General features: G+C 44.5%; 1 protein-coding gene across 2 annotated transcripts in view; it reads left to right on the forward strand.

Annotated features, from left to right (window-relative positions):
• LOC146868662 (collagen alpha-1(V) chain-like) overlaps positions 1-13,918 on the forward strand; it is a 469,251-nt gene that overhangs the window by 234,761 nt on the left and 220,572 nt on the right. For both annotated transcript variants that reach the window (XM_085612768.1, XM_085612776.1), the window contains exons 5-8: positions 254-385; positions 1,685-1,819; positions 12,089-12,406; positions 13,654-13,836. In XM_085612768.1, coding sequence (XP_085468894.1) covers positions 254-385; positions 1,685-1,819; positions 12,089-12,406; positions 13,654-13,836 — 768 coding nt within the window. The remainder of the gene's footprint in view (positions 1-253; positions 386-1,684; positions 1,820-12,088; positions 12,407-13,653; positions 13,837-13,918) is intronic.

Raw genomic sequence — 13,918 nt, forward strand, 5'->3', positions numbered from 1 at the left:
ACATATCTTCCATTACAATTATTTTGGTGGAAGCCCCTCGATTTACAAAACGTGTACTCCTGGCTAAAATTTGGCTGTACATACCGGGGAGGTCAAGGCAACTCATCAAGAAAACCTGAAATAAAATGTACTATTGTGCAATGTACTGAAATGGAAGTCGCTTTACTTTGACAATAACCTGCTGGGATACCTAACTGCAGAACATGTTTTGGGGATTCCAGGCTCTAATTTCTGTTGTCTTTTTTCATTTCAGGGAGACATCCAGCAACTCTTGATTGTACCAGACGCGAGAGCAGCCGACGACTATTGTGAACACTACAGCCCAGACTGCGACACTGCCGTCCCTGATGCGCCCCAATCTCAAGACCCCAACCCAGACGAATATGTAAGTCTAAGGGCCATCAAACCTTTCTGGTGCTTGACTAGTGGCCAGTGGTAGAGCTTTGGTAGTCAAACCCATCAAAGAGTGGTCACTGAAGCGAAATAAGACTTGAGCAGAGTCTGCTGTGGCCCACCTTGAAATAAGGTTGAACAATGAGTATCAATGTCTACTAAGCTGTAAATATATCCTCTTCTAAACCAAACAGGACAGGAATTTAGGAGTCTACAACATCAAGGCTCGATCATAGGGGCTGATTTACAAGCCCCTTGTGCCACTCTTGTGTCACTTTTCCCATGTTAAAAGTGACGCAAAAGTGGCGCAAGGGGCTTGTAAATCTGCCCCATAGTATTTAGAGACCACTAAGGTAGGGCATTTTTTAAACCTCCATAACCCAGGCCCATGGTAGAGCAGACACTAGGGTGTGAGGTCAAAAGTTCTATCCCCAGTGATAGATCATCTATTCGAAATTTGAGGCTTGAAAACCGCCGTCGGAACGTCACTTTTTTGATGTGCCAGTGGGGCACAGGGCCACTGGCATGTTTATAAGGCCTGTAAAACCACGTCATGTGGCTTTTCATGGCCTTATAAATATGTGCCCCTTTCATGTAGAAAACTGCACGAAAGGGGCGTTCCATGGGTGTGCTGGGGGCGTTCCCCCAAGAAAAAAGCCTCTTGTGATTCTTTTTGTGCAGGAAGGCTTCCCTTCCTGCACAAAAATATTCATCCCTGCAACGCAGGCACTCTTCCACCATGGTGCAAAGGTGCCTGCATTGGCGCATGGCAGCCCATTGTGCGCCGCTGCAGGGGAAAAGGACAGAAATGCGCCTTATCTGATAGATACAGCACATTCCTGCCCTTTTCTTTTGCTGTAGGACAGAGCAGCAGCAAGACCTGCTGTGCTGCCCTACGGTAAAAAAACTATAAATGAGGCCCTGGGTGTTCAGTTCCACAAAATGCCGTAGACTGAAACAAGCAATGATGATCTTTGTCAGCCAGTCTCTAAAACCTGCTGAACCACAGTAGTCAGTGGCTGGAAGAAGCTGTCCAGAAGTCCTTTTCTGTATCTATATGTTGTGTGTTTTGTGTTGTGTGTTGTGTGATGACATTATCTCTCACCATAAAGCTAAAGATGTCTGTAGGTGAGCCCCAAAATGAAACCTTTTAAAGAGCTTTTTTGCTTGACAGGGGTTGTGTAGGTGGCTTTCTCAAGACAGAATGGCCACCAAAGTGATTCATTGCATTATCCCTGTTTTCATTGTCTACTGCCTTAATTACTTCACGCTTCTCTTAATTTATTTGCAGTACTCAGAGCCCGTGGATGGAGAATCCGACCCTTACTACTACGAATATCCCTACTACGAGGACACTGATGAGGTGAAACCCGAAAAGGCCACCCCCAAACCAGTTGTTGTTGAATCAGCAACAGAATATGAAGAGGTAACCAGCAACATTACATTCATATTCATATGACTTGTTTCATAGCAAGGCGGATGAAGCCACCTGTGTGCACACTAACCCTGGGCGTAGTTCGCGAAGTTGCATTACGCGAAGCTACGCAAAGTGCACTTCGCACTACGTGAGCTACGCGTAGCACTTCGCGAACAGCGTAGTACCCTGTACGCACTGTGCAAGATGTCGTTTTCAATGATTGCACAGTGCGGACAAGCATCCGGCACTGTGCAATCATTGAAAACGGCATCTTGCACAGTGCGAGCTGTAGTTTTCTGCTGCTCGAGTAGATTTTTACTCGAGCGGCAGATTTCTCAACGCGGACTGGTAGTTTCTCATCACGAGCGGTCGCGAGCATACGCAACCACTTGCAATGAGAAACCTGACCTCCTCGCGTTGAGAATCTCGCCGGGATGTTCATTTTCCATGCTCGCGATCGGCAACTTGATGTTGCTGATCGCGAACAAGGAAAAAGTCTCGCCGGGATGTCATTTTGCTTGCTCGCGGTCGCCAACTTGATGTTGAGGACCGCGAGCAAGCAAAAAATGACCGCTGCACTACGCAATGCTATGCTACGCATGTTTGCACTGTGCTACGTGCAATTCGCGTAGTGCGAAGTAGCGCAAACTTCGCAAACTACGCGAGCGTAGCGTAGTGCTTTGGCCAGGCTTAGTGCACACCCTGTCCTACAAGCTATGCTCACATGCACTGATCCATTGGTTAGTTACTGTGTGGAACAGCAGTTCAAGATCACAAGGGCGTACTAACGGTTACTTAAGCGGCACAGGAGGGAAGTGTATGGCCCAAATTCATGAGTTACAGGAATGGACCTACCCGATTTGTTGATGTGCGATCACATGATGAAGACTAAGCTATTCACCCTTTTATTATTAGATATTAAATCTCATGTTTGTGGCATCTATGGATGTCCATATAAAAAAACGTTTCTAAAGTCCAAATGATGAATAAACCTGGGCAAATACATGTGTAATTTCCTTTGAGAAAAGTCTGCAAAATGCAAAAAATGATGTGAAATAAATTACGTATTATTACACAAAATAGCCCTGCACTTCGCATCGGAATGAACATGAAAATGCATTGCATGCTAAATAATAGTACAGAATTATGTGTTACACGAACAACACCTCTCAAAATTCAAAAGAGGGAGGGAGAAGTTAAGTTTCCACTCAACTTCCCTTAAATGAATATCTAAAATTAAAAGGAGGGGAAGAGTTGTGTTGAGACGGGGGGGGGCAACACCATAATTGTTGTGAGACTCGCAACAGTGTTCCGCCAAAGGCATGTCTCCTGTTGGCGTAGCTAGCCACTGATCGTTACATCATTGGGTCTTTTCATCCACCAAGAGGGATTTCCTCTTGAATCTGAGACCATATGGGATCCACCATGTGAGAGACAACAGGTTTATAAATACCCCTTAACTTTAGAAAGGACACACTTTACTAAGAAGATCAAAGGTAGTGGTATGAATAAAAAATGTGAGATGTGAATGGAGAGGTATTTGGTGTCTCTCAAATCTATCTCTGAAAGAGTACGGTTCAACATGTTTCAGCCAACTTTGCACCCTATGGGTCGAAGGCTTTCATCAGGACCGAAAGGTTGTTTTGTAGGATTCCTTCATGAAGTCAAATAGAATTAAATGGGATTCTTTCCTTCCAATTTGTTAAGTTTTTTTCTTTTCTTTTGGTCATTTGCGAATCTTTGTCCCGAAGAAAGTGCTAACCCAATTCAGTCATCCAGATGGTCTCACTCCTAGCCGAGGGCAAGCTCATTGCAATGACCCGGATGGTTTCAAGCAAACTTAGTGGACCATCGAAAATGGGTATTTTTAAAACCAGTGCCAGTAAGGTCAGAGAGATTATTTGACCTTTCCTCCTGCTCATTAAAGAGTTTTTTTTGGGCCTCTTTCCGCGTCAATCTGGTTCCTCTACCATCCAGTCTCTGCAACCAGCTATATTAAGAGGTGTCCCGTCCTCTTCTGCTTTTCTTGCCAATTCTCTCTAAAGACCGGCACTGTGGCGCATGAAGGCCTAAGCCTATAGTAGTCACGCATCTAGCCACTGCCCTCTAAAGACTGGCACTGTGGCTTATGAAGGTCTGTTTATCTAGTCGTCGCGTATCTAGCCACTACTCTCTAAATGCCGGCAATGTGCCACATGAAGGCCTGTGCATCTAGTAGTCACATATATAGCCCCTACTCTCTAAAGGCTGGCACTGTGGCGCATGAAGGCCTGTGCATCAAATAGGGAAAACAACCTTTACAACGCAGTCATTACATCACACTACATTTTCAACGCAGTCATTACATCGCAACATCCTTTACAACGCATGTCACTACAACGCAGCCATTACATTGCATGTCACTACAACGCATGACACTACAATGCATGTCAATACAGCGCAGGCATTACATCGCATTTCATTACAACGCATACCATTACAACGCATAGTACCCCTACACTATCCAACACTTACCCTACTGCTGCACCCCTGGAGTTAGAATAGTAATTGTAAACCCTACACTATCCAACACTTACCCTACTATTGCACCCCCTGGAGTTAGAATAGTTGTTTTTACCCCTACACTATCCAACACTTACCCTACTGTTGCACCCCCTGGAGTTAGAATAGTAATTATTACCCCTACACTATCCAACACTTACCTTAAATGCAATGTAATGGTACGCGTTGTAATGGTATGCGTTGTAAAGGTATAATGTGATGTAATGGAATGCATTGTAAATGTAGTTTAAAAAAAATCATTGTAGTGGCATGCGATGTAAATGTATGCGTTGTAAAGGATGTTGCGATGTAAAAACTGTGTTGTAAAGGCATGCGTTGTAAATGTATGTGTTGTAATGTCATACATTCATCAAATAGTCGTGCATCTAGCCACTATTCACTAAAGGCTGACACTGTGGCGCATGAAGGCCCGTGCATCTAGTAGTGGTGTATCTAGCCATTACTCTGTAAAGGCCGGCACTGTGGCGCATGAAGGCCCGTGCATCTAGTAGTCGTGTATCTAGCCATTACTCTCTAAAGGCCGGCACTGTGGCGCTTGAAGGCCATGTGCATCTGGTAGTCTTGTATGTAGCCATTACTCTCTAAAGGCCGGCACTGTGGCGCATGAAGGCCATGTGCATCTAGTAGTCGTGTATCTAGCCATTACTCTCTAAAGGCCGGCACTGTGGCGCATGAAGGCCTGTGCATCTAGTAGTCACTTATAACAGGACTTTATTTAAAGTGTGAGTAGTTGTATTTTGTTTATGTTATTTATTGTACACAGTTAAATATCACGCCACAGGAGCAGTGGGGCAATTAACGTTCAGCAAGAAATGCATTGAAAGTGATGTTGGAGTGAAAACAGCATTGTGATAATCACAAGGGTAGAGGAGATACAGGCAAGATGGGTGGGTGGAGGAGACGTTCCAAACGGTACCAATATTGTCCCAAGCAAACCTTTGTGTCCTCCTCTCCGTGCACACAGACGCCACCTATGTAACACCCTCCGCGTATGGACGTCGCCAGAACTCTATATCATCAGTAGGCCTGGGCCAAAATTCCGTTCCGTTCGCGGAAATTGCGATAATTTGGCATTTTCGCATTCCACGGAAAGCGCGAAAATGTCAAAATTTCCGCATTCCGCAGCTTAGCAATAATTTGTTTCTTGCTCGCGCTGTAAAATAATACATTCTCGCGTGCGTGCGATCGCCTTACCTGAATCCCCGCGTTCGCCGACAAGTTTTCCCGATCCGGTCGCGTTCTCCACGAGATGTTGGATTGTTGGTAGCCATTTGCGCTGTCTCGCGACAGTTCGCGCCCGCAGTAACGTCGCACGATCACGTCTTTCTTCTCGCGATCATGCACCGCGAGACAAGTGAAAACAAGATGGCCGCGCCCACGAGCAACCGCATGGGTAAGTTGGCGAGCCGCGACCACGCAGAAAATATCGCGAACGGGCGGGAAAAAACTTCCGCATCTTCGCGATATTTGCGCGTGTTTGCGGAGATTTTTAACATTTTCGCGATAATTTGCGAAAGTGAATTTCGCAAATTCCGCCCACCCCTTATCATCAGCCTGACCAGGGATGTGCCCTTTTCTCTAGCCAGGGTTGATGTGGCCATTCTCTAAGGACATTGACTAATTCTACTGATGTCCTGAGCTTCTCAACAAAATACTCACTAACTAAGTACTACTCTAGATGGATCCTGGTTCAAAGTAAAGAACAATCACTTCAGTGCCTTGTATACAGGCTTTCCAGGCAAGGCACTATCAGGCTTGCAAGTGGCCCACAATTCATGGCACATGTTGGGATGAAAGCCTCTAGTTCCTTTCTCGCTGGATAGATGGCCCTTCCTCTAGCCTGCTGTCGGTACAACATCAAACATAAACCCCCAAGGGGCTCTGCCCATGTTCACCTGTAGGACAATGTGCTACCCTCTACTATATCAGGGTGTTGCTGGACCACTGTTGCTCACAAACGTTAAAATGCTCTTAAAAGGAGTTAACATTTTTCCTGTAGAAGCGTAAAAACAGTAAAGACCTGTGTGTTTCGAATGTGATCTCAGGAGCAGGTACCAGTGCTGAGGAGCCCTTATTATTAAAATGTGCTCCATCAATGAAACTACTCCATCAAGCATGCTCTACCCCCACCCCATGCGCCTGCGCTCACAGTGCTGTGGTATTGCAGCATCTTCATAGAGGGACCAGCCTCCTGGGGGAGACTTCCATTGAGCCTGTGGTGGTACCTCGTTCATGAGACCCTGCCGCCACTCTCCCCCGCTCTCCTGCATTATGACCATTAGGAGTGGGGATGCTGCGGCATTCCTACTAAACATCAAACCTGAACCTAAACCAAATAAGGTCCCTTCAGGACACAGTCAAAGATGACATAACAAGCAGTGCATTTTAATCAGACAGGGTCTGGTGTGATTTTATCCTGGGAGCTGAGCTGTTGTGACCTTTGAGTGTTCAAGCTGATTACCATGTGCAGTCCCAGCGCTGGTACTTTCAAAAGGACGTTTGGTAGAGCAGAGTACTTCAGAAGCCTTCTAAATGCCAACATTTGGGAAAACAGTGAAGCCTTTGTTGCAACAGAATCGCATCTTTGTTGCAGCACCACAAAGTCTCTTTCTATCACAATATCATTTCTACACTTGCTCAGAATGTGCTTCAGTTTCCCTCCTGCTTTCGTGGAAATGTTCATTTAACTACACAGTCGGATTACAGCTGGACCATGAGTTCTGTCACAAGTGCACCGTCGCAGGCATCTATTGAGTTACATCACAATGCTGGCCTGAAGGACTGCACCATCAGCAGAAAGGCTCACCACAGAGCCTTGGCAACAGAAACCGCGCGCCCTCAGCTTTTTGCAAGCTGCCGTCAGAAGCATGCAAGCGATGACAGGCACCGGCGGCATGTTTATGTTTTTCCAGATCTCAGATCAAGAGCAGTCATGTGCAGCCTGCAACAGTGTTCAGCCACGTTTTTCAAGCGCATGTTTACTCATAAGGTGACCTGGCGCTAATTAATTCTTATATGTAGTTTATTTGAACAACTCCGTTCTCCATAATGGCATATGTAGTTGCATTGTGAGAGCGTTCCGCATAATGTTTTCAATTGAAAAAATACACAAAGGAATAAGAGGGAGAAAGTAAAAGATGGGAACAACGTCTCAAAAGGAAAACGCAGGGGCCTGCAAGAGTGGGATAAAGGGCAGGGCATGCCTGGAAATCAATTTCAGAGGCATGAGGCGGATTGAAGGCTGTGCAGCCTTGTTAAGGAGTGCGCTGGCATGTAGTTGCGCCGGCTGGTCTTCTGAGCAGAGCTTTGGGCACCGGTGCTCCTTGTTTCACAAATTAAGCATTGTCCAGCATATTTGGTCAAAATACCCATAGATCGATATTCTACAAAACAAGTTAAATACAGAATCCAAAGGTATTCTTTCAGTCATCAGAACACTTGTAACCCACAAATTAATTCCATACAACTATACATAATTCATCCATGTCCCAGACAAGTTGATGGCAAGAGGCCCCAGTTCACGGGAGTGGAGGTTCCATTACTTGGGTGAAGAGTAACACCACTAGTTACTACACATCCAGGGTGTATGGCTAAGGAGTACACTGTATTCCCCCAGCCATCAAGGCACAGCTTTAATATTGACAAAACCAAAACAAGCATTGTCAAAGCCAATAAGTCTTGCCTGTGTGATAGCTATTGATTTTGCCAATGTCTTTTCTAGATGGTGGCCAGCAGCAAGGCTAAAAGTTAGCGGCATGGCATAGAGGAGAGTGGAGTGGAGTTGAGTGAAGTGGCGTAGCATGGAGTGGAGTTGAGTGAAGTGGCGTAGCATGGAGTGGAGTTGAGTCAAGTGGCGTAGCATGGAGTTGAGTTAAATGACGTGGCGTAGCATGGAGTGGAGTTGTGTAGAGTCAGGGTCGGTTCCTCCATAATGGCGTAGTAGTGTCATCCCACTGGTTAGAGTCAGTCAGCGAAAAATAAAATGATAATAAAACAATATTATCATTTTATTTTCTGCTGACTGACTGAGCCAGGGAGTGTTGGCCAGGGAAGGGCTGGGCTGTGGCAGGTAGGAGTGATGGCCAGACATGCACACTAAGGTTTCTCCAACCCAGCTGTGTTGACATCCAGTTTGTAGAAAAGCTGTTGGCTCTCTGTGCCTGAGTGAGCGGCAGCAGGAGGACAGATACCTTTAAAAACAAAATAACATTATTCCCCTAAGGAGTCGTGTAGAGTGCTGTAGAGTGGCACAGTGTTAAGTGGCATAGAGTAGAATGGCACAGAGTGAAGTGGCATAGACTGGAGTGGTGTAGAGTGGCGTGAAGTAGAGTAGTGTTGACTGGTGTAGAGTAGAGTGGCATACTGTAGAGTGGGATAGAGCTGTGTAAAGTAGACTGGTATAGAGTAGAGTGGTGTAGAATGGAGTGGAATGTCATTGAGTGGCATAGAGTGGTGTGGAGTGGTATAGGCTGGTGTGGAGTGGGATAGAGGATAGTGGAGTAGCTCAGAATAGTGTGATGTGGTGTAGAGTGGCGTAGAGTTGTGTGGAGAGCAGTAGAGTGGCATTGAGTGGGGTTTAGAGTGGAATGGAGTGGCCTAGAATAGAGTGGTGTGGAGTTGCGTGGAGTGGTATAGAGTAGAGTGGCACAGAGTTGCATTATCTGGAGTGGTGTAGAGTGGAGTGGAATGTAGTGGCGTGGAGTGGCATAGAGTGGAGTGGCGTACAGTGGAGTGGTATGGCATAGCATACAGTGAAAGAAAGTGGAGTGGTGTAGAGGACGTAGAGTGGAGTAGCATAGAGTAGAGCAGCATAGAATAGTTCAGTTAGGGGTGTAAGTTACTAAAGCATTGATGGAGACGGCAGATAGGGTGAAAGCAACATAAATAAAAGGCCACATGCCTGTATTAAAAGTAGGAAAACACATTATGCATCCAGGAATAATACGGAAACGCTTGTAAGAAAAAATATTGCTTTTTAAATAGATAAGGAAAAACAAGCATTAGAAATGCAGTAGGTCTCGCATTTTTTTGAGTTAGAGCTATTGGCATATCTCAACAGCTACCGAACAGAAATTGCACTTTGCAGGTGCCGAACAGAGCATTGTTCCGTGAAATGTCCTGAAAGCCTAAAACGATGTTGATAGCCTTCAAAATAACAAGGCAGATCAGGATGACCAGGAGGAACCACAGACGTATTGGGATGGCCAACGCATGTAAACAATGAGTGAAATTGCCTGGGCGTGCCCCAAGCAAGCAAAGCCGGGAGAATCAGACCCAATGCACCAATAAAAACCCTGTATTTCTAAATGGCACAACAACGAACAAATGGCAATTCATGTGCATGCCAAAAACCAGATAGACGAGATACCAACAGGTCTTACATCAGTGCATGCGCGCTGCCTAGGCTCGACCTAACAAAGATGAGTAAGAACACATATACTTGGTCGTTGCTCATGGGAGGAGCAAACACACGAAAGAAATGGAAGCCTACAGGAGATGCGCAATCAAAAGACTGTAATTGAGAGTGACAACAAAAGCAACTAATGGTATTCTGTGGGTGGGTTTTAACCACACTGAATAGTAAACAATAAGTCTCGCAGCACAGCGAATGCTCTGTGTAGGCGAGACCTAGCAACAAAGAAAACCTCCATGCATCACTGTCAAGCTCTCAATGATGTCGCAGTATGGCAGAATGTTACTCCAAGCCATGCCAGAGACATTGTTCCTAACAGCCATAAAGCCAGGAGACTCACACCAGGAATGCAGGGAATCGGCCAGAGATCATTATGGCTTTGGGAAGGGATATGGTGGCGACCCTGGGGCTAGCATTGTTATGGTGAAAATGATTAGTGCCGCATAGGGGTAGCTGAACCACTGAGAGATCAAGCCAGTCTCAGGCCTGATGCCAGGCTCTGGCTCAGCTCGAGGCCCTCTTGGACCCTCGAGCCCAAAGTGAGCTGAGGTTGCAAGTGGCTTCTGTCTGCCACCTACACTATACCTACATATGGCAATAATTATAGGAAAAGCAGTAACCTTTGATGCGATGAGGAACTAGAAAACCACTAAACCGCTCCGGCTTCCCTCCTTTATAACTTGTGTGATTCTTGACAAAATAAAGAGCCTCCTTTTTAACTATCACATATGAGAACACTTCCTAATATGTCAGTTCAGGATCTGCGCTGTTCGAAAACTTCTTGTGTTTCTTATTCACAGATGATTACGTTGTCCTATCTAAGAATCCAGACCGCACAATATGGTGTACACAAGTGACTTGCCCCTTAGTTCACTAATGACGCTCATGTCAGCGCGGGAAGACGGGCAGGAATGCTATCCCTTTAAAGAAATCCTTCTCAGTGCAGGTATCTAGTCAGATGTACTAAGATTAAATGCTTCTGCATAATAAAGCAATCCACTTTTTAAAACATTTTGAAGCAACTTCATGGTTTTTTACACAATTTTTGGTGCATGATTTACATTGCAAATATTTTCAGTGCTCCACTCATGCACGAGCTGGTAGAGACAAGTCAGTCACTTGGCTTAGCTCTGGATCGGCTCTGGCTTGGCTCTCCCTGTTAATTTGTTGGATTGCCTACCTCTAGAGCCACATCACAAGGGACATGATGTCATGAATGAGGCAGTGTAATCTTCAGTATGCCATGGTCCTGTAATTCAATATCAGAGTTATTACTGCTAGAGCACAGCACGAAAGATGTCCGAAGAGCCCATTTAGAAACAAGGCCCCCTACGCCCAGCAGTGTCAGCCCTGGATGTCTGACATTCAGAAATATCACCACCAAATATATATATTTCAAGGTTTTCACCCTTCCTGCAGTATCCACGAATGGCAAGGGCCAGGTGCAGTCTTCAAATGCTAGAAAGTAGGTTTTATAGCATGTGATTTAGACTAACAAATATGTAATTCCTGAATGACAAGAGGTAAATTCTACAGTAAAATGATAGTCAAAAGTAGTACTCCAAGAGCAAGTGACACACCTACGTTAGGAAGAAAACTACGTGTTTTAAAGGCAAACTATATTCATGCATCATATTGAAAGAATAATTAAGAAATCAATTAGTGTTGCAGTAAATAGAAGATAATTATGACGGCAAATTATGGTAACTTTTTATATATTTATATATATATATATATATCTCATAAATTTGAGAACAAATGTGATGTGCATAATGGAATGAAACATGATTAAAAAACACTATTCATTTGTTCGAATATTTATACCATAATTCATTTAGTCAGTGTCATCATATAATAGATAAATACTGTGCTAGTGTGCAGTTAAGCAGTTAAAATGTTATTGGTAATGTGTTTTGCATAAATAAGATTCAGCTTTAGAACTACTTTTATGGTGGAAGCTCATCAGTATAAGGTGTTTTGAAATGTGATACTCGTCAGTACAAAATAAGGGTCTTATTAAGAGTTCAGCGAATGGGATACTCTGTCACAAACGTGGCGACTAATCCGTATTGGTGTAACATTAAATATAATGCACTTGTAATACAGCGGGCGGAATGTCTGTCACAATTGTGATGGTGTTACCCGTCCATCAAACTCTACATCAGATCCAAAGTCTGCTATTGAATATTTTATATTTGAACCACAGGAGATCTGATTGGTTGTGCAGTGTAAATGGCTAGTCAAACACATCCGCTGGGTCCACCTGCTTGTGTCCACTAACTGTTTCTCTCTTGTTTTGCAAGGAGGAGACCACCCCTCCCCCAACAGAGGCCTCGGTCCTAGGAGCTGCTGAAACTGCCCAAGTGGAAACAGTGGAGGCCAACCCTGTTGTGGAAGACCCTCTGATAGACGAGTACAACTATGGGACTATCACTGAAGAAGAATATTACACCCCACAACCCTACGAAGACCTAAATTATGATGGGATTGAGGAGACTGAAACTGTTGTTGAAGAAAGAGGAGGGGCTGTAGAAGGTGGCGGAGCAGCAGTAGGGGGTACAGGAGGCAATGTTGCAGAGGAAGTCCCTACTAGTTCTGTCATCACAGTCAAAGAATCAGATGTAAGTCTTGTATTTTGTTTAAACATCTTTGCCTCTTTGCTGTTGGGGTGAGTGTTGGTTTTGACCCTTGATATCGTATCTTATCTTATCTTATTTTATCTTATCTTTGATATGTTAATGTATTTTAATAGGTAAGTCTACTTGAGTGCATCATTCGTCACCAAAATAGCCTCTTGTGACTATAAGGCTAAAGAAGCTTACACAAGATAGGACCCATCAGCTTTAGCTGAGTGTAACAGTTGGGTTCCGAGACAAGAGTAAAAATCATATTTGTGGTACATATTTATCGATTGTAAGATACAAAAAGAGCAAAGGTGTCAAGGGATATGAAACAATTTTTAACCAGAAATGACTGTCTGTGTCAAAACAATGGCCTGATGAACAGTACAGAGATGCAAATTTAGCACCTCCCAGCACAGGCAACCAATGGGAAGAAGCCCTGGGTGTTAAAGAAATGCGATTCAGATGTGTAAGTGGCGTCATCGGGGGGCTGCTGCTGCTCACAGGCATTGCCCATCTAAGAGGACCACTAGGACTCTTACTTCTGCAGTGAGTTGGGTCTTTTTTTAAGAAGCGAGAGTCCCTGGAAAAGGATTAATCTCTTCTACAATAATCTTCTCTCGGATTCGATGAGTAATGGAGTCTCTGTCTTATCACTGGTCCCTACTACTGAAGTAGGAGACACTGTTAACCCACAAAACATCAGACATGCCTGGTCACAGTTAACACCTGCCTTTATGTTCTACCCTTGAGAAGCCCGCCAGCTGCGGCATGTTTGTATTCGATCACAGGCGAATCCCTGTGCATTGAAATCATAGTGTTATCACTCACTATAAAGTTCATTGTGATCTGTGAACATGGAGGCTAAGAAAGACCTTTGCTGTTAGCCATATTACCTGGCTCTGTCCCCTTTGCACATGCACTGAGGTTCATTCATACACTAAGAAAAAGTTATTGTCAGGGCAAAGTCTAGAAAAGGTGAACACATAAGATTTCCCATTGCCTCCACCATAGAAGTGTCAGAGTTCCTGTGGTGTGTCCAGTTCAGACTGATCTTAAGTTGCTTTATTTCTTGCTGTCCTTTTTATTTTGTCACTCAATCTGTATTTTATTTTTTTCCAGTCTGTTCCTCTTTGTGATCCTTCCATAACTTGTCTTTCTTGTCCATTATTTTGCATATCTATTCGATCACACCCTCTGTCCTATAAACAGTGCTTTCAATGAATATCTCTTCACTATTTTCCCAGCGAGTGGTGGTCGATGAGTCTGACATTGACCGCAAAGAAGTCAACGCTAATGGAGATTTCACCGAAGAAACCATTCAGGAGTACGACACCATCAGTTATGAAGACTACTTCGAAAAGCCTACCTCTACCACTGACATTGGCCTGGGTGGTCTCCCTGCTAACCAAGAGACGGAATATGAAGGGGTAAGTCAAAGGGAGGCATCAGTCCATGCTAACATTACCCTGCACTGTGGTACCTCACGTCCAGTCCCACGCCCATTCACAC

The sequence above is a fragment of the Triturus cristatus genome, chromosome 1_2, assembly GCF_964204655.1.
Source record: "Triturus cristatus chromosome 1_2, aTriCri1.1, whole genome shotgun sequence".
Taxonomy (NCBI): Eukaryota; Metazoa; Chordata; class Amphibia; order Caudata; family Salamandridae; genus Triturus; species Triturus cristatus.